The 20278-nt window shown below is 38.0% G+C and overlaps 1 protein-coding gene across 2 annotated transcripts; it reads left to right on the forward strand.

The window, feature by feature from the left end:
- Positions 1 to 9000: 9000 nt before the first annotated feature.
- On the forward strand, positions 9001 to 11330 carry LOC135640442 (acidic leucine-rich nuclear phosphoprotein 32-related protein-like). Of its 2 annotated transcripts, XM_065154882.1 has the most exons (3): positions 9101 to 9119; positions 9211 to 9246; positions 9638 to 11330. In XM_065154882.1, the coding sequence occupies exon 3, from the start codon at positions 9677 to 9679 to the stop codon at positions 11057 to 11059; it is 1383 nt and encodes a 460-aa protein (XP_065010954.1). In that variant the 5' UTR covers positions 9101 to 9119; positions 9211 to 9246; positions 9638 to 9676; the 3' UTR covers positions 11060 to 11330. The 2 variants fall into 2 exon arrangements, with proteins under 2 accessions (XP_065010953.1, XP_065010954.1); XM_065154881.1 differs by having other exon boundaries at positions 9001 to 9246.
- Positions 11331 to 20278: the final 8948 nt, after the last annotated feature.

The raw sequence follows: 20278 nt of genomic DNA on the forward strand, positions 1-20278 counted from the left end.
TAAAGGTACTAAAATGGCGAGGGATAAATTAATGCTTTTGAAAAATTATGATTTGAAAACTCGTTGGATAAAACCCGCATCGAAAATTCATTTAACTTGGAATGTGAGTGAAAGTAGTGAGCAACTAAATCATTAAGCAATTAGAATAAAATGCACAAAAGAAATACAAACTAGATTTATAGCGGTTCGATTATCCTGATCTACGTTCACTCTCGATGCTAAGATTAGTGTGCAAAAATCCATGAAACTTAAAAATGCGTAAAAGAAAGTTTGTGTTACATAGGGAGATCGTATATCCTTGAATCCCTACAAATCTTTAGGAGAGGATGAAGGAGGTCAAGTGTCCTCCTCTCTAGTGGTGAACCACACAGCATGGCTGCGATGATGCTCCTCAAAACTTCAAGCCTACTTTGAGGTGAAGAGGGGGAGGAGAATAGGAGAGGCAATCAAAGGCTCTAGCCTATGAACCACTGAATCTCTCCTATTTATAGAGGTCCCTTGTCAAACCCTAATGGATCCTCCCCTCTTGGGTATTGGATCCGCATATAATTACCCAAGTCTCTTAGATTAGTGGATCTCTATCCAATAATCTATCATAGGCTTTTATTGGATCTTATCCATAGGATCCAATAATTCAAGGGCTTATTGGATATCCAATAAGATAGGGGCTCCGGAGGATATCTCATATTCAAACCTCTACTCATCACAATGCCTACCATATGTGTGTGACCCTCTAGGCCCAATATCGAGTTGTCCATGAGTCATACCTGTCAGAACTCCTTTTGGCTTAGTGAATTATTATCTCCATAATAATTCACTTGACTTATCGACTACGGACATACTATGCCACTACGCCGTAGTCCCTAAACGATACAGGGGAATCTAATCTATTGGACATGTCTATTCTCAATTACCGTGTACCTATAGTCCCTCATCCATCTAATATCCTAGAGATTGTATACCGGGTATGGTGTTGTTAGACCCATATGGTTTCTACTCGAGTCTTGCTCTAATTGAATTCTCCTGGAGTACTCTTTCTCTCTCAATCTGAATGACCTTGGTAAGGGATTTGTTTGAGCAAGAACATATGTGATATTCCTCTCATGATACCAAAAAGGTGATAGCACTCCCACTTGCCTTCCTATATACACAAGGCTCATCTTTGTTCTTAACGAAGTCATAAGATCTAATTGCCTCATCAAATCTTATGTTCTAACTTCGGGAAGCTTGGTTTAGTCCATAAATGGATCTAAGCAACCTGCACATCTTATCTAGGCAGACCTTGGACATGAATCCCTCAAGTTGTATCATATACACCTCCTCCTCGAGGTTCCTATTGAGGAATGCGATTTTCACATCCATCTGCCAGATCTCATAATCATAGTGTGCAGCAATAGCCAATAGAATTTGGATGAATTTTAGTATTGCTACGGGTGAGAAGGTTTTGTCATAGTCAACACTTTGTCTTTGATGATACCCCTTAGCCACTAGCCTTGCTTTATAGGTCTCTACCTTTCCATCTACTCTGATCTTTTTCTTAAAGATCCACTTACAACTGATAGGTACAATACCCTCGGGCACATCAACTAGGTTTTAAACCTTATTGGAGTTCATGGAATCTATCTCAAAATTCATAGTTTATTTCCACTTCCTGGAGTCTATAATCATAATAGCTTCCTCGTAGGTTTGAGGATCAATATCCTCAGCATTCTCTCCTCTAATATGTCTCATATATCTCTAAGGAGGATAGGATACTCTGCCGGACCTACGTAAAGTTAGAACTTGTATATTATGTACCTAAACAGATTCAGGTTGTAGAGTGGTACTTGAGCTAGGTTCTTCAACCTTGCTCAACTCTATCATTCTCCCATTGTTTCCGCCAAGAATTTGTTCCTTCTCAAGGAACATCGCTCTCTTAACTATAAAGACCTTTTGGTCCACGAGATGATAGAAATAATATCCACAAGTTTCCTTAGGGTATCCCACGAACTTGTACTACTCCATCCATGATTCCAACTTATCGAAGTTATATTTTTTAACGTGGGTAGGACAACCCCAAATCTTAACAACCTTAAGATTAGACTTCTTTCCTTTCCATATCTCATATAGTATAGACACTACCAACTTAGTTAGAACTTTATTCAGAAGGTAAGCTACGGTCTCTAGGGCATATTCCCAGAATGAGATGGGTAGGTCAACGAAACTCATCATAGACCTTACCATGTCTAACAACATACAATTCTTCCTTTTAGACACATAACTAAGGTGTATAAGGAGGTGTCCATTAGGATAGAATCCTATGGTCCATGAGGAACTAGGTGAACTCTGTACTCAAGTACTTACCTCCTCGATCTGATCGAAGAGTCTTGATACTCTTTCCAGTCTAGTTCTTCCACTTCATTTTTATACTCTCTAAATTTCTTAAAGGCCTCGGACTTGTATTTCATTAAGTATACATATTCATACCTTGAGAAATGATCAGTAAAGGTAATAAAGTAGGAGTAACCACCAATGACATGAGTTGATATGAGTCCATATACATCACTATGTATGGGTTCCAATAGCTCAATGGCTCTACACTCCAGTTCCACTAAATGGAGAGTTGGTCAGTTTTCCGCAAAGGCAAGGCTCGCAAGTTGTATATGACTCATAGTCGAATAGATCTAGATATCCCTCCTTTAGCAACTTTTCAATCCTTCCCTCATGGATGTGACCTAGTCTATAATGCCAAAGGTATGTATTGTTCACCTCATCTCATTTCATTTTGGACACACCTACATTCATGATATGTGGAATAGTGTCTAGCATAAACAAATTATTATGCAATATTCCTCTCATCAATCTCCTCGGCTTTGTCAAAATCTATAACAAATTGCATATGTGATAAGTAATATCGGTATCTAATACCCATGTGTTATCATAAGTGTCTGACAAATGGAGACTGATCATGAATGTACCTGAAGCTTCTCCAAGCTTCTGTTTCGCCCTCTCTACAAGGTACTCTTTGCAGTTCCTCTTCCAGTACCCATCTTTGCCATAGTGGAAGCACTGACCTTTGTTCTTTGTCGGGTATTTCTTAGTAACCTTTGCTTTACCTGGTCTACCCTTGCCCTTGCCCTTCTTAAGGAACTTTTTTGCTTTCCATTTCTTTCTGGTCTCACCAGTGTAGAGAACTGGCTTCTCCCTTTTGATAGTGCTCTCTACCTCCCTCAACATATTAAGGAGCTCTAAGAGAGTCACCTCAAGCTTGTTCATATTAAAATTCATTATGAACTATGAAAAGGAACTAGTAGGGACTAAAGCACAATGTTCACACATAATTTATAATCAATCTTTTGCACGAACAACCTAGTTCTGATACCACTATTGGGAAATCTAGGGGTGACATCACATACACAATGAAAGAACAAAAATAAAATCTCAAATTCCCTAAGTTGTTCGTCGTCCTACGAAGATTAGTGCACAAAAATTCACGAAACTTAAAATTGCATAAAAAAAAGTTTGTGTTATCTAAGAAGATCGCATATCCCTGAATCCCTGCAGATCTTTAGGAGAGGATGAATGAGGTCAAGCGTCCTTCTCTCTAGCGGTGATCCATACAGCAGGGCTATGATGACGCTCCTCAAAACTCCAGGCCTTCTCTGAGGTGGAGAGGGGGAGGAGAATAGGAGAGGCAAGTAAAGACTCTAGCCTATGAACCACTGAATACCTCCTATTTATAGAGGTCCCTTGTCAAACCCTAATGGATCCTCCCTTATTGGGTATTGGATCTGCATCCAATTACCCAAGCCTCTTAGATTAGTGGATCTCTATCCAATAATCTATCATGGGCTTTTATTGGATCTCATCCAGAGGATCCAATAATTCATTGGCTTATTGGATATCCAATAAGATAGTGGCTCCAGAAGATATCTCATATCCGAACCTCTACTTATCACAATGTCTATCATATGTGTATGACCCTCTAGGCCCAATATCGAGCTAGTCGTGAGTCATACCTGTCAGAACTTCTTCTAACTCAGTGAATTATTATCTCTATAATAATTCACTCGACTCATCGACTACGGACATACTAGGCCACTACGTCGTAGTCCCCAAACAGTACAGGAGAATCCAATCCATTGGACCTGTCTATCCTCAATTACCATGTACTTATAGTCCCTCATCCATCTAATATCCCAAAGACCATATATCGAGTATGGTGTTATCAGACCCATATAGTTTCTACTCGAGTCTCGCTCTAATCGGATTCTCCTAGAGAACTCTTTCTCTCTCAATCTGAATGACCTTAGCCAGAGATTTGTCTGAGCAAAAATATATGAGATATTTCTCTTATGACACCGAGAGTAGATGATCCTCTTGTTAGGATCGGAGCGGCACTAAGAGGGGGGCTGAATTAGTGCAGTGGATTAAAACTCGTAAGTTTAAAAATGATTTCGTAAATGCGTAGAGATTTCAATTCGTCAATGACTTGGAGAAAGTTGCTCGAGTAAAGTAAGAAGATGAAAACCGAAAGCTTGTTGCTATGTAACTAATGGTTTCAGAAAAGTAAGAACTCACACATTCAAGGAACGCACCAATTTAAAGTGGTTCGGTCAAAATGACCTACATCCACTTAGGAAGCCTTCTTCAATAAGGCTCCCAACTTTCACTAGTAAATCACTTTGAAGGGGAAGGACAAATACCCCTCTTACAACCTTTTACAAGTGGTTCACACTCTTACAAATTTTCAAAGAGAAAGATGGAGGTGAACACTCAAGCTATTGAAAACAAAAACTTGCTAAAGACTTTGCTAAGACTTTTATCTCAATCTCTTGCTTCTCAAAGGTTGTGTTCTCTGCTGAGAATTGAGGGGTATTTATAGGCCCCAAGAGAATTCAAATTTGGGCTCCAAATTTTAAATTCTCTTGGGTTCCCGAGGCTGGCGGTGCCACCGCCCGACCTCTCGGGTGCTAGGCGGTGCTACCGCCCAGTCCAGCGGTACCACCGCCTGATCCTTAGGTTCTGAGCAGTGCCATCGCCTAGTCTGGCGATGCCACCGCCTACACTATTTTAGCTCACTGGTTGGGCTTCAAACTTGGCCCAAACCAGTCCGAACTTGGGCCCAATTGGCCCCTACTTGGGTTATAGGATTAACACATAATCCTAACCCTAATTAACGTGTTAACTACGAATTTAAAGACATTTCCTAAGCTATTACAAAGTCTGCAAGTCAAGACTTCTTCCGGCGAGCATCCGGCGAACTCTTAGAAACCATTATGCGGACTCCCGGCAAGCTCCTAGACTTCACGATTTGATCTTGGCGAGTTCCAACGAGCTTCTTCGGCAAGCTCTGATCTTTCTCAGTGAGCTCCGTGAACTTCCCACGAACCTTCCGGTGAGCTTTCGAAAAACCCTTCGGCAAGCTCCCTACTCATTCTCAGCTAGTTCCGGCAACATTCCCAACGAACCTTCGGACTTCAGTCGAACTCTTGAACTCCTAACGAATCCTTCGCGCTTGACTCCGGCACTTTGTTTCGCTTTATGTCTTCATCGTTATCGTAGTTAATCCTGCACACATAAGCCAAAACTCTACTCCGATCTAGACAATTATTGCAACGCGAATTGACATTCTGTTGCCCGGCACGTCATTGGTTGGCGCTTCGTCCGATTCTTCAGCGCATCGTCCTCTCTTGCGGCTTATTGCCCAATCGACGGTTGACCTCCGCAACCCCGATATCCTTGGCGCAATTCCGCTCTCCTTAGCCCGATGCCCAACGTCCGAAGCCTTCTACCGTCTAATATCCTAACGTGATCTCCGCCGGCGCAACGTCAATTCGTCCTGCATCAACTGTCTAATCCTGATCGAGTAGACCTGCATTACTCAAAATGCAGTTAAACATATAAATATAATCAATTAGTTTCATCATCAAAATCTGAGATTCAACACCTCTATCGACACTCAATAGCCCTCGTAAGGGTGATTGTCACTCCCGATGACCAACTATATTAGATCTGGGACATACAAAACTATAAGTCCGGTATCAAAAAATGGAGTACTCATATAGGACATCCTTGGTGTCTCAAGTCTAAGGACTAAATACATCACTAGGACTATGGAATCGCTGTTTGACAATAAGGCATCATCAACCATCCAGCATTCCTTAAGCGGATCAATCAGTGAACTCATTCTCCAATGAGCACCTGTACTGTATCCCTAGTGTCCCCACACGAGCAGTTATGAGACCAACTACATCCATCATATGGATGGGTATACAACACACTAGTCTGTCAGGTTATCTTGATATCCCTCTTGAGTAACCTATGATTGGAATTATTTAGGATATATGTTTAAAGGTGAATTGGTCTCATTATTGTGATCTCATTACGTTCTGATTCATATTGCATAGGTCCAAGGACATCACAATATATATATATATATATATATATATATATATATATATATATATATATAATAAGCAAAAAGTGATATAAAGTGATATAAAGTTATATAATAGTCAATATAAAGTGATAAATACCAAAATGTAATAAGCAAAAAGACTGTGCATCAAGTCACACGTGCCATCACTCAACTTGCTGAGCACATATGACTAGTAGATCAATTACCCTTGTTACAACTCTTTCTCCTTTTCATAAGCTCAGAAGAGAACCTTTATATCTTTCTTTTACAATTAGACCTCACTCCTCTCTTAAAAGACTTCTAAGACTAAGGAGAAAGATACTCAACAACTTAAAAGAGTTTACATACTTTTTTTTCTCAAGAATTTGTTTCTCTTTCTACTCTTTTTCTTGCTATCTCAAGTAAGAATGAGTGACATTTTGTATGCCCCAAATAACTTAAAAATAAAGGTAAAAAGTTAAATTCCTAGGTTTTTGGGGTATTGGCGATACCATGGCTTGTACTAGGTAGTACCACCGCTAACATGGAACCGAGTTTTTCGAAAAAATATATTTTATACTTTCCAACTCAGGCTTAGTGGTGTCATTGCTTGGCTTAGTAGTGCCATCGCTTGGCCTAACTTCAAGCCATTGAATTGGCCTTCTAATAAGTCTAATTCAAGCTCAATGGGCCCCTAATCAAATTAACATTATTATACCTAAAATCAACTTAATTAAAACCTAAACTACTTCGATCAAGACAAAATGATTACAAACATGAATCCTACGTTGTTCGGTATCTAATTGGTTCATCCGACACTTCGTCCAAACCTTCAGCGTTATCGTCCTCTCTTTCGATATATTGCTCGATCCACCGATATGTTGACCTTCCGCAACATCCGATCTTCTTAATGCAATTTCTGATCCTTCTGGCTTGATGTTCGAACTCATTGCATCTTCCGGCACATTGACCAATCCTCTAGCCCGACATCCAATCGCTATCATGATCCATTCCGATCCAATTCTTCTGCTTTAATCGATTTATATTTTTATGATCAAAATTAATCCTACTTCGTTCAAAAGCTCATTAGATCTTAACTTTATCAATTGATTTTATAATCAAAATTCGAGATTCAAAGCTATATTAAACAAAAAAATTTAAAGATTAATTTCATTGAGTACCATCCTAAATTATACTCCAAAAGAAAAAATATATAAAAGCAAAAATAGCTTGAGCACATTATAAAAGTAAACATGTATTTTGTTTACTATGTTGGATGATGTGCCATCCGAATTATATGCAAACATGAAAAAAAAAAAAAAAACCCTCTAACATTATATTAGAGTCATTGTTGATTACTTGCCCGTTCTCGTGTACCGATAAATGAGTTATCCTAACTTAAAAATGATACCTAAGAGTAAAAAGAGATTCTCCTATTTGATAGGGACATCTCACATAAGCGAGATACCCCTAGCTAGGAAGGGCACCTATAGGATAAGGGAGGTTCCTCTACTTAATATGAATGCTTCAGGTGAGAGGGCTCCCTATCGGAGTAGACGCTCTTTAAAAAAAATAAGAGAGATAAAAAATGGAGGAGGAAAGTTAAGTTAGGGGTTTAGAAATTTTGATTTGAACCTATTCATTATGAATTCGTACCAAACTAGTTTTGTTTAACTAAAAAAAATCCTATTAGATTTGTTTGCAACCTAACTATATCAACTAGCAAAACTAAGGGTATATATGTCAATTCATGAAAAAAAAACCATTCAACAGAGAAGTGCTTTCCTACAAAAGGTGATTATGAGGGGATTTCTTTCATAAATTACCCAATATTTGATGTATATATAAAAACGTCCATCTCAACTGTGTCCATAAAAAATCTGCATGTCTCAGTGCGCGAGGTTGTCCGACCTTGCTGGATCATCCATGCTTTGTACTTGTCTAATCCTCGCACGTCGAGTCCACTGTTGACCGGAGGACATTCCCAAGTTGGTCCGTGATGGGTTCAGGTCAACATATGCTCTTGGCAAGCTTAATTTAGTGTGCCACAAAAGATTCCGAAGCTCATTTCCCAAAACAAGTCTCTCTGTTCATGATAAGCCTTTTGTCTCAGCTAGCATTTCGTGTCACGCCTTGCGAGACTCTGTGTTGATGTGATTGGAAAGAAGCCCATTGATACGTTGCCGTGTCAATGGAGTTTGATTTGTTAGAGAATTGCTGATCCATTTGAGTCCATTGCATCACCAGGAAATGGGCCTTTCCTTGCTGCTGTCCAATAAAACGGTCAGATTTAACTTGAAGCACTGAATTGCTTTCAGATGGTCATTCTCCTTAACTTTATTGTTCCAAACAGTACGCAAATGTGTTGTTGTAATGATTATTTTACCATGGTAATTATTTCAAACAGTACATCGGGTGTTCTTCAGAGGCTTTTGTGAAAGAAATCTGACAAACATCTAATCAACTATAATCTTTAAGAAGATTAAGACAATTAAAGACAGATTTGGAAACAGTTTCGTTCAGATTTGGGATGGATCCACTAATTTGGTTTGCCATAAACAGACCCCACCTGCACCCCATCCAAGTCTGGTGGATGTCAACGTCCACAAAGGTGAGTTAGGCCAGTCTTGTCCCAGTCTGTCTCTTTCCATCTGTGTGATCTTAGATCTGATCCCTCCAGAAGCTAAACATTGACACACTTCCTGCAACATCCTCCCTTTCCGAGAGACGGATCGGATGTGTAACCCTTTTTTTTTCTTCTTTTAAACAGATGTGTAACCTCTGACTACAGCAACCCTCATTAAATCCTCTCCTCTCTTCTCTGTCTACAGCAGCAGCAGCAGAAGACCTGAGACTACCTCATTGAGGTTCGTATGTTCTTGCTTCTCTTTGGGTTTTAATGTTACATATAGGAAGGATTTTCTCCGTGGAAACTTTGGATTTTATCTGATTTCGAAATAAGAGAAAATTTTCCTTTCTTCCCCCCTTCCCTTTCTCATTTTTAGGTGTTTTTCTTCTTCTTTTTTGTTTCCTCTCATATGTATACTGGAGATCTTCAGTCAGTGGAACAAAGAGACAAATGTTTTGGGTTATTCATGTTTGTTTGCTTTATGAACTTGAGATGATTTTGTGCTTGAAAGCCAAAGAAGAATTGTGCACCTTTGGTATTTGATGCTCACATCATTATCATCCCACGTTCCATCATCGCATCAGATGCAATGCTCTGGTCCTGAGGTCATTCTTTCTCCCTGTGGACAGGCACTCCAAGGTTGAGAGATCTTGCGGAGGAGAAGCACCATGCTGAGGCAGGTGTCCAGTAGGAACCAGAGAGGAAAAGGGGGCTTCAAGACGAAGAATGTTCTTCACGTCTGCCTCTTGGTTGCCATCTGCGTCTGGTTGCTCTATCAGATGAAGCACTCTCACGACAAGAAGAAGGCATACGAGGAAAGGGTGTCAAAGCTCTCATTCAAGGGCGGGGAGAAGCGACTTGACCTCGCAAGTTTTGGTAGGAAGTATCTCCCGCACACGGTCGAGACAGAACCTATACGTGAGTCACAGATCGAGGAAGAAGATGATGAGAAGGTAGAGCATGAAGTCAGGCGTGAAGAAGCCGGTGATGAAGAGGAAAGCGGTGCTGGAGATCACGAGATAGACGGAAAAGATCAAGAGGGATCCCAGAGGGAGTCTGAGCATGGAGAAGAAGTTACTGCTGCTCATGAAGAAGGGAACAAGGAGGATCGAACAAAGGGAGTGGATGGTCTTCAAGATCGAGATCATGAAGAGGCGTCGCACAAGGCTCGAGAGATGAGTTTTAGAGGTGATGATGCTTCCAGTGAGGTGGTCCATATCACCCAACAAGTAGAGCATGAAGAAGGGTTGCAGGAGGCACGGGAGAGGAGTTTTAAGGGCGATGATGCATCCAGTGCTGTGGCTCATGTGCCTCAAGCGAACGAGCCAGTGTCGGAATCTGAAGATGGAGGATCGAGGAACCTGGATGAGCCTGGATCACAGAGAACAGAGACAAAAGATGGAGAGATTCAAGATGAAGATTCAAGTGCTCTCACTCAGCTTGATGATTCAACAGGAAATGATTCGACTGCCATTCCACGAGGAAGTGAGCCTTCACATAACAACACTGTCTTCACGAGAGTTGTGTCTCCCCAAAAAACGACCACCGGCGGCGAATCTGAAACTCACAAGAAGCAGCAGCAGCCTGATCTAATTATCATGAGTGTCATCAACAACCAAACAGACAGCGAGAGACACTCAACAAACATGACGGGCAATGTAGTTCGATCGCAGACAAATTCGACCTCTTTTTCGACAAATCAGATCAATTTTCTGAAGAATTCTACTGCAGTATCCATAGATGGGGTTGCAGCTAAGGCCAACCTGACAGCAAAGTGGGATGCAAATAATGTCACGGCGTCACAAAATCAAACGACTTCCACGCATTCAGTCGATGGACGAACTAATACAGTTGAGCTAGAAACACAGGAACCGATAGAGAAGGACAACACAGTTGCCAAGCCAGAGGAATCTGAAGAGAGCTACAAGAATTCTTCAGCGACAAATGAGAAAGTTGTTCAAGGCAATTCAGTGCATAGTTTGGCCCATGGAGATGCAAATTTGCCAGGCATCCAAAACGGAGTACACAAAGAGGAAGCTGCCGAGACATAATAGGAATGGAAGGTGGATGGATCTTTAACAGTGTAATTGGCTGTCTCGTAATTGTCATTCGATCTCTTTTCTTGCTTCCTCCTGAAGCTATTAGAGTCACTTCTGTTTTCCTACATTATTATGCTGCTGGTTTCTGCTAACAAATGGTTAATTCCAGGGTGTGCTGTGGGTTAACAGTGATGTTGAAAGCAGCAGATATCATCATCATCTTCCTGTTTCTCTCTTCTTTTTCCCTTTTTCGTGGGTAAGAAAACAACCTATTGTGTTGAAAGCAGCAGATAAGACAGCTCAATCGCCTTGCACTTGGCCTACTTGGGCCCATTGGCCACACAATTACCACATCCCGTAGCGATGACCACTCCCTACTTATCTTGTACAAAATAACCAAAGCCTACAGTAAAAGATGAAAACAAGAATGAGCCATCACCGATAATAATCTTCTCATCCTCCTCTATAGGATAAGCGTCTGGGTTTGACAAAAATCATTTGTATAGGCCATCACCTTGTAGCGATGGAAGACAGGCAGCTCAGATGGTGGCGAAATACGACCCCTTTGTTTTTTGAGCCAATGCATCCACAGGAAAGTTCCTATGGAACTACGCAACGACCAAGCCAATGTCTGGGTAAATTTGATCCTTCATTCATTCATCCATGCTCTCCTTGGTGCCAGAAGTCAAACATTTGAAACTTCGAATTGAAATTATGCTCCACCAACTCCGGTAATCTTCTAGCAACTCTACAAACTGGACACACTTCTATTTGTGATCTATGAATTTTCGCAAACAATTCCGAGGTTGGCAATCGCTTCCACAAGAGCCTTCGTGGGAAAACTTCAACTTTGGGAGGGCACCCAAGCCTCGTACTTGTTCTTTTGGCAAACAGCTAAAGCTTGCCCATTTGTCGAGGGGGTCCAGACCCATCTGTCTTGCTCAAGAGCTCGAGGATTTTGTTGGATCTTCAGGATTTTATCTCTGAAAGGATGATGGAACACAACATCAAGGAGATAGCAATTTCCATTCATAACCCACAAACGAATTGGCAACTCAATTCAACCTCATCATACCATGTACATTGACAAAAAGATAGGTCATTTATTAAAAGATATGTTTGATATCCGAGCATCAAACATTTTCAATCAATTTTTTAAACCCTTTCCTAATATTCTCAAAGGTTCTGATGAAAATAGATCTGGATCCTGAAGTTTTAGGATAAGGATTCAAAGGGTGCCAATTACCATATTCTGTAGTAAAAACCTTCACCCATAACTTATCTTCATTATTGAGAATGGGTAAGTTCTTTTACCCCAACTAGTTTCATAATTATCTTTAGGTCCCTAATCCCAACATCTTAAAAAATCCTTATGGCAAGTTATTTTGTTTTAAGAATAAACAAAATAAGGATAAATCTTTTAGCTTAAGAATAGAATTAATAAGAATAAACTTTTTAGCTTAAGTTATTGAGTTAAGTATCCTTTATATCATCTCTAAATCTTATTGGTAGTTTTTTCCAAAAGAATATTCTAATGACTCTTATTAAGTCTCCCATTTGATATATAACTAATAATATAAAATAGTTAACAATATCTATCCCCTTTCCACCCAATGCTATGGGTGTCGATGACACCTTTGTCAATCAACTTGATTCTGTGCTATATGTATAGGAGTCAAAAAATAACTAAGAAGATGACTCAAGTGCTTGCTTGAGAATTAATATATAAGAAGACTAAAGTCAAATAGGGTATTTGATCTGGTCCCTTCAATACTTAAGTTAGAGCCAAAGTGAAAAGTAGAGTCATAGATGAATAGTAATTGACTTGGATAACAGTAAATTAATATGCTTTTATAGTAAGTTAGGCTCGAGATAATATTCCATAATTTGAGTAAAATATTATCTTCTAGGATCATCATTGTTATCAAATCTGGGTGGTCACCATATCATCTGAATCCTGCTCTTTATGTTGAACTAGTAATAACCACAAGCTACATTTGGAGGGAGAATTCTCACCCTATCTTGTTCCCACCCACCCAATTGGAAAAAAAAATTAGTCTTAAGATCACCTTCCCCAACCCATTAAATCTTAGCCTTAATGCATCACTAATGAAGTTAACGATTAAGGGTTAAAATTTTCTTATAAAAATAAATCAAAGTTTTATCAGCCTTTTCAAATATCCCGAAAGGTTATCCTAAGACTTAAACCTTAATCTCTTTATAAGTCTTCCCGATATTATGCTCTAAGCTAGCCTCTAATTTATTTCATTTGTCAATGAATCTCCTAAGAGTATTAAGGTTACTATGCATCTGATCACGGTGACACTTAGTATTATAAGGATTGTTCCAAATATATTTAACTATATTCCTAAGATGATGGTTATTAGTCCAATAATAATCAAACCTAAATATTTTACTCCTTTTCTTACTATAAACACTGTATGGTTAAACATATCAAATTAGCGAACATGATCTAATCTAGCAGAGATTCTTGAATACGAGTCTTTGAAAATTAAGATAAATTATTTTGACATTAAAAATAAAGTTTCTAAAATTCATAACAAATTTAGAAAAAGAAAATAGCTTTCCTCCTAATTTATCTTTAGGATGAGAAATCGTATTCATATCACTATAAACAATTAAGGCACCTCAATGAATTCATAAGATGTAAGAATATTCTAAATATTCTTTTGTAAAACATGATATATACTTACATAAATTATAGTAATGATAAAAAAAAAAAAACTTATGGAGTTGAATACTATGTTTAAGAATTGTTTGTCTCTATTGATTGTTCTTGCCTACATACGCTCCTTGTCCCAGCCTAGTAAGATCCTCCCAATCTCCCCTCTGTCTCAACAAAACCACTCAATCAATGTCTTTCAAGCTTCTTTAAAAGTTATACACTCCCCTCTTTCTGAAAATGAGTCTCCAACAAAGCGATTACAGTAAGATTATGCTCCTTGATTAAGTATTTAAGTTGAGCCAAACAATCCTTTTTGGTCACCCCCTTATAATTCTAAGATAAGAAATTTATAAAATCAGATTAGAAGATTCAATCTCTAGAACATGAGGCTCGGGATCATTGGGTTTTTAAACCCTATCCCTTTGCAAAATACTATTTTTTTTCTTAATATGATGTTTAAGAAAAATAAAAAGGATTAATGCTTCAATCTTATTCCAAGCTTTATGTTCTTGGCTATAGATGACTCACGTCCACCAAGGTCATCTTCCTCCGGAACAAACTCGGGCTCCATCTCAGTTGAGTGATTCTCCAAAACACTTATTCTGCTTTTTCTTGTAAACCTACATCTCTGAGTTTAGATGGATAAGGGTAGAGAAATGATAAAGATGATGAGAGCATCCCACACCATCACTTCTTTCCTTGTATCCTAAGCAAAGAGACATTAACATTGACGTTGCATGTCTTGGAACCCCGCCCTTCTACTACAGGTGGTGACAACCTGCAACTGCTAAATAGCCCTTTGAAAGCTTAATACAAGATTTGACCTAATAAGTAAATCACTATTTGGGTCCATTGCAATTCCCTCCGACTCATGTCTTCATTGAAAATACCCCATAAACCCTCTAATTGGGCTTGGCCTATACAATGTGGTCGAGTGAGATCTGCCCACTCCCGGACTCTTATTATCTCATTTCATTTTGGTCATGGAATCAATTCGATTTGACCATACTGAGGCTTTCTTTGGACCCTTACCTATGATCTATATAGTTTCATCTTTAACTTCCACCTTATTATCAGAATCCTAACCTTCTCTCATTGTATCTCGGATTCTCTTATTTCATCCTATTTTAGCATGTAAATATCTTATGACCTACTCTTCCATGATAGAAGTAAAAATTTAGTATGTTCTCATAAACAATGGACTGAAAAAAATTAGTAAAACTAATCATTCTCCATAATCCTTGAGGAAGAGTTTTAGATATATTCATAGGTACACGGATTTACATGTATTTTCCCCACGGAAAGTAATATTATCCGGCGTAAAGGGTCTTTTCACTAATTTAGCTAACTTGTAAAGAATTGTTGGAAAAAAATGGATAAAAATATATGTGGATATAGACAATTAATTATCAAAAATTTTTCTCCCACTCATATGAATATGTTAGGAACACTAGAGTATATGAGTAATGAACAATTAAATCACAATCAAACACACAAGAATATCGATATTTTTTTATGTCGAAAACATAATGTGAATGATAGAAATCATAGGACCTCTCTTGGTCCAAATCAAAATCTCCACTATGAAATTATTATTCATAGTAATAAAGATTCACAAACGAATTTGTTCTATAATAAATTCAAAACCCACAACTCAAATACTCGTGAAACAAAGATAGAAATCACAAATGGTAACTAATGTTAAATTTTAGAAAGTATTTGCGGCATCTAAATGCAATCTTTGCCATTCAGATTAAAGAAACACTAGTCTAGAACATGCTCACCAAAAATCAGTCAAATCAAACCACAAATGATAGTCCAAATGCTAAATGAGATGAAATTATTCAAAATAGAAAACTAGTAGAATAGTCTTGGATGAAGTTATTGAGAAATCTGGGACGACATCACATGCACAACTGAAGAATAGAAAAATAAAATCCTAAAATTCCTATATAAAAGATGGTTTCGTTGTCATACAAAAGTTAGTGCATAAAAACCTGTAAAATCGAAAAACTAAGTATAACAGAATTATCTAGGGAGATCATATATCCCTGAAAGCCTACAGATATATGGGAGAGGATGAAAAAGATCAACTATCCTCCCCTCTAATGGTGATCCACATTGCAGGGGCTGTGAAGATGCTCCTCAAATCGCTACTCAAAACTCTTCCTCGCGCGCACCATATAATCAAGAATGGGCTGCCCCTTCTTGGGATAGGATCTCATAATCCTTAAGGAACTAGGTGAACTCTATACTCAAGTACTCACCTCCTCGATCTGATCGAAGAGTCTTGACACTCTTTCCAATCTGGTTCTCCATTTTATTCTTATACTCTCTAAATTTCTCAAAGGCCTCGGACTTGTACTTCATCAAGTACACATATCCACACCTTGAGAAATCATCAATAAAAGTAATAAAATATTAGTAACCACCTATGACGTAAGTTGACATGGGTCCACATACATCACTATGTATGAGTTCCAACAGCTTAGCGACTCTTTCTCTCGTTCCACTAAAAGGAGAGTTGGTCAGTTTTTCACAAAGGCAAGGCTCGTAAGTTGCATATGGCTCATAGTCGAATAGATTTAGATATTTATCCTTTAGCAACTTTTGAATCATTCCCTAATGGATGTAACCTAACCTACAATACCACACAGGTATGCACTGTTCACCTTATCTCATTTTCTCTTAGATACACTTATATTTATGATATATGAAGCAGTGTCTAGTATAAACAAACCATTATACAATGTTCCTTTTATGATAATCTTATCATCTAATATTATTGAATAACTATTATTCTCAAAAACTAATTTATATCCACTAATTGTCAAACATAAATGGAAATAATATTTTTGATAATAAAAAGAACAAAATAACATGTATCCAATGTAATAATAACTCCATCAAGCAAATGTAGGATGACCTCGCCAACAACTACTATAGCAACTTTTGTTTCATTACCCATCTTGAGATCCATCTCGCCTCTCGCCAATCTCTTAAGTCATGTCAGAACCTATAATGAATTACAAATATGATAAGCACTACCGGTATCCAATACTCATATGTTATTATAAGAGTCTAACAAATGGAGATTGATCATGAATGTACCTGAAGCTTCTCGAAGCTTCTGTTTCGCCCTCTCTGTAAGGTATTCTATGTAGTTCCTCTTCTAATGCCCATCTTTGCCGCAATAGAAGCACTAATCTTTACCCTTCGTCGAGTCCTTCTTAGCAACATTTGCTTTACCCGGTCTGTTGTTGCCCTTAGCCTTCTTAAGGAATTTTTCTATTTTTCTCTTCTTTCTAGTCTCACCGGTATAAAATGATCATCAATAAATATCACAAAGTAAAGTGCATAACTAAATGACCTTACCTTCAAAGATCCATAAATATCGTATACCAATTCAAATAGCTCAGTTTTCTTAGAAGGAATATGATGGTTGAAAGAAACCTTTTTCTATTTCCCAGCTAAATAATGAACACACCTAGATTTTCACCTTTCAACCCTAAAAGCATATTCTTTTTAGTTAGACAATCAAGCCCTTTTGCACTGATGTGACTTAATCTTTTGTACCATAAATCTAAAGAGTCAATACTCTCAACTGCATTAACATGATCAGTATTGACCGAAGCCTCCAACCAATACAAGCCATAAGATTTCTTTGCTCAAACTATAATTATATAGCCTTTAGTAATTTTTCACTGATTATCATCAAAAGAGCCACAATAACCATTATCATCAAGCCTCCTCGTAGAGATCAAGTGCAACTGAGAACATCTGGTGCATGTTTGACATTCTTAAGAATAAGCTTTGTCCCAATATCAATCTCTAAACAAATAGTTCCAATGCCTATTTTCAGAACTCCAAAATCACTTAGAGTATAAAAAGTGAAGAAGTCCTTCTTTGATGTAATATGGTAGGCAACACCACTATCAAAGACTTAACTGGTTTCGTTCTTAGTAAAGTTGATGTCCTCTGCACAATAAATAGTAGTAAGGTCATCAGAAATAATAGAAACATGATCATTGACCTTTTTATCTTGCTTGTTGTTGCCCTTATCTTTGTTCTCTTTTTCTACCCAAAATAATATTTCTTGATGTGCCCTGTCATACCATAGTAATAACATTTAAGAATCTTGTACTAGGCGATGGAACCATCGTCGTTCATGGGCGGTACTATCGTCGTAGGATCTGTACTGGGCAGTACCACCACTGGCAGCATTGCTGCTGGCGATACCACCGCCCAGAAATCTTGGGGTGCTATTCCCCAGGCGGTGCCACCGTCGGCTAGGGTTTTAGCACCCTGGTTGGGCCTTGAATTCGGCCCAAATCAGTCCAACTTCAAACCCAATTGGCCCCTAATAGAGTTGATGAGATTACCTCCCAATCCTAACTCTCTAATTATGTGCTAACTACGATTCCTAAGACATAATCAAAGCAAGATAAGTTCGATTTCTTCTGGTGAGCTTCCAGCGAACTTCCGATGATCTCTCGATAATGTTCTGGCGGACCTTCGGCAAGCTCCTGGACTTCACAATGATCTTCTTGGCAAGTTCCGACGAGCTTCTTTGGCAAGCTCATAGACTTCTCAGTTGGTTTCGGTAGAACTTCCGATGAACGTTTGGACTTCCAACGAACTCTCAAACTCCCAACGAAATCGCGTTCTTGACTCCGGGACTTCATTTTGCTTTATGCCTTACTATTGTAGTTAATCCTACATACATAAAAACATACTTCGATCCAAACAATTATTGCTAAGCATGAATCATGTCGTCCGGCATGTCATTGGTCTATCGATGTTTCGTCCAATTCTTCGGCACATCGTCCTCTCGTACGGCATATTACCTAATCGGCTAATTGACCTCCGCAACTCCGATATCCTTGGAGTAATATCCGCTTTTCTTGGCCCGATACCCGAATCAATGGCCCGAAGCCTTCTGTCGATACGACGACCGATCCTTCGACCGGACATCCAATCTTCTGACATGTTTCTCCAACCCAACATGATTCTTCCTATTTTAATTGTCTCTCCTTGATCGAAACATCCTACGTCACTCAAAACATAGATTAAATCATAAATACTTATCAATTAGTTTTATCATCAAAATCTAAGATTCAACAGCTTCTCCCCCTATTATCAGTAACCAAAATCTTTGAGTGCCATTTAAATGTATCCAGAGTTCTTCTTCTTATTTCTTCATTCAAAACATCACTTTTCACATACTCCATTGTCAGAGTACCACTGAGAGCAGAGTTTGCCAAAAATACCTAAAAACTCTCTCAATCATCAGATAGAATATTAAGTAACCAAAGTCCAAGTACCTCTTCTTCAAACATTAGACCCATGCCAAACAATTGATCAAAATAACCTTGAAATTGATTCTAAGTGATAAAAAATGGAGCTACCTTCTTTAAACTACAAGCGTATAGCTTATTTAAGCAAAATTAGTTTATTATTGTAGTTCTTGAAGCATACAAAGTCTTAAGTTTTTGCCACAATACATTTGCTTGTCTCATTGATAATGTGATTGAAGACGTTATCTTCTACCCATTGTTGAATAAAGCTACAAACTTATTGATGCACAAAATCTCACTCTTTATCATTTTTAGACTCCAGTTTTTAGGTAAGAACACATATAAATATAGCTTTTTTACAAAGAGAAGATCTCTCATCTTTCCTTTCCAATTGTGATAGTTTGTGTCATCCAAACAAACCAATTGGATAGTTTGTGTCATCCAAACAAACCATTCTACCTAAATTAGCCTCCATAATTCTAAGTAGTGAAAAAACAGCAATAACTCAGCTCTAATATCATTTTATTAGAAAATATATATAAATATATACGGATACTAACAATAATTATAAAAAATCTCCCCCCCCCTTACTCAACAATTAAATCACAATCAAGCACACAATAATATTGATAATTTTTTACATAAAAAACTCCTTCAATATGAAGGATAAAAACTCCAGGACTTCTCTTAGTCCAAATCAAACTATCCACTATAAAAATATTATTCACAACAATAAAGATCTACAAATGAATTTATTCTACAACAAATTCAAAACTCACATCTCAAATACCCATCAAACAAAGATAGAAATCACATAGGATAGTTAATGTTAAGTTTCAGAAAATATTTACTACATATAAATGCAATCTCCACTATACATATTAAAGAAATTCTAGTCTAGAATATGCTCACCAAAAATTAACCGAATCGAACCATAAATGACAGTCCAAATGCTGAATAAGATAAAACTATTCGAAGTAAAAAAACTAGCAACATAATCTTCATTGAAGCAACCAGAAGCCTTATACTTGCTGATAAAATTTTAGCCAAATCCAACGGCTGAATACTACCCAGCAAAGAATCGAAGTAAACTAATTGGTAACAAAACAATCAGTGAACAATTGCTATTTAAGAAGCCGAAACCTTATAAATAAGACCTCTAAACCAGATCTCTACCATTCAGAATGAAGATCACTAAGCCTAGAATATCTTCACTAAAAATCAATATGATTTAATAAAAATCTCACC

This window comes from Musa acuminata, chromosome BXJ3-6 (assembly GCF_036884655.1).
Source record: "Musa acuminata AAA Group cultivar baxijiao chromosome BXJ3-6, Cavendish_Baxijiao_AAA, whole genome shotgun sequence".
NCBI lineage: Eukaryota > Viridiplantae > Streptophyta > Magnoliopsida > Zingiberales > Musaceae > Musa > Musa acuminata.

Bases quoted from the DNA above. Each gene is read 5' to 3' on its own strand.
- LOC135640442 (XM_065154881.1), top strand. From the start codon at position 9,677: ATGCTGAGGCAGGTGTCCAGTAGGAACCAGAGAGGAAAAGGGGGCTTC.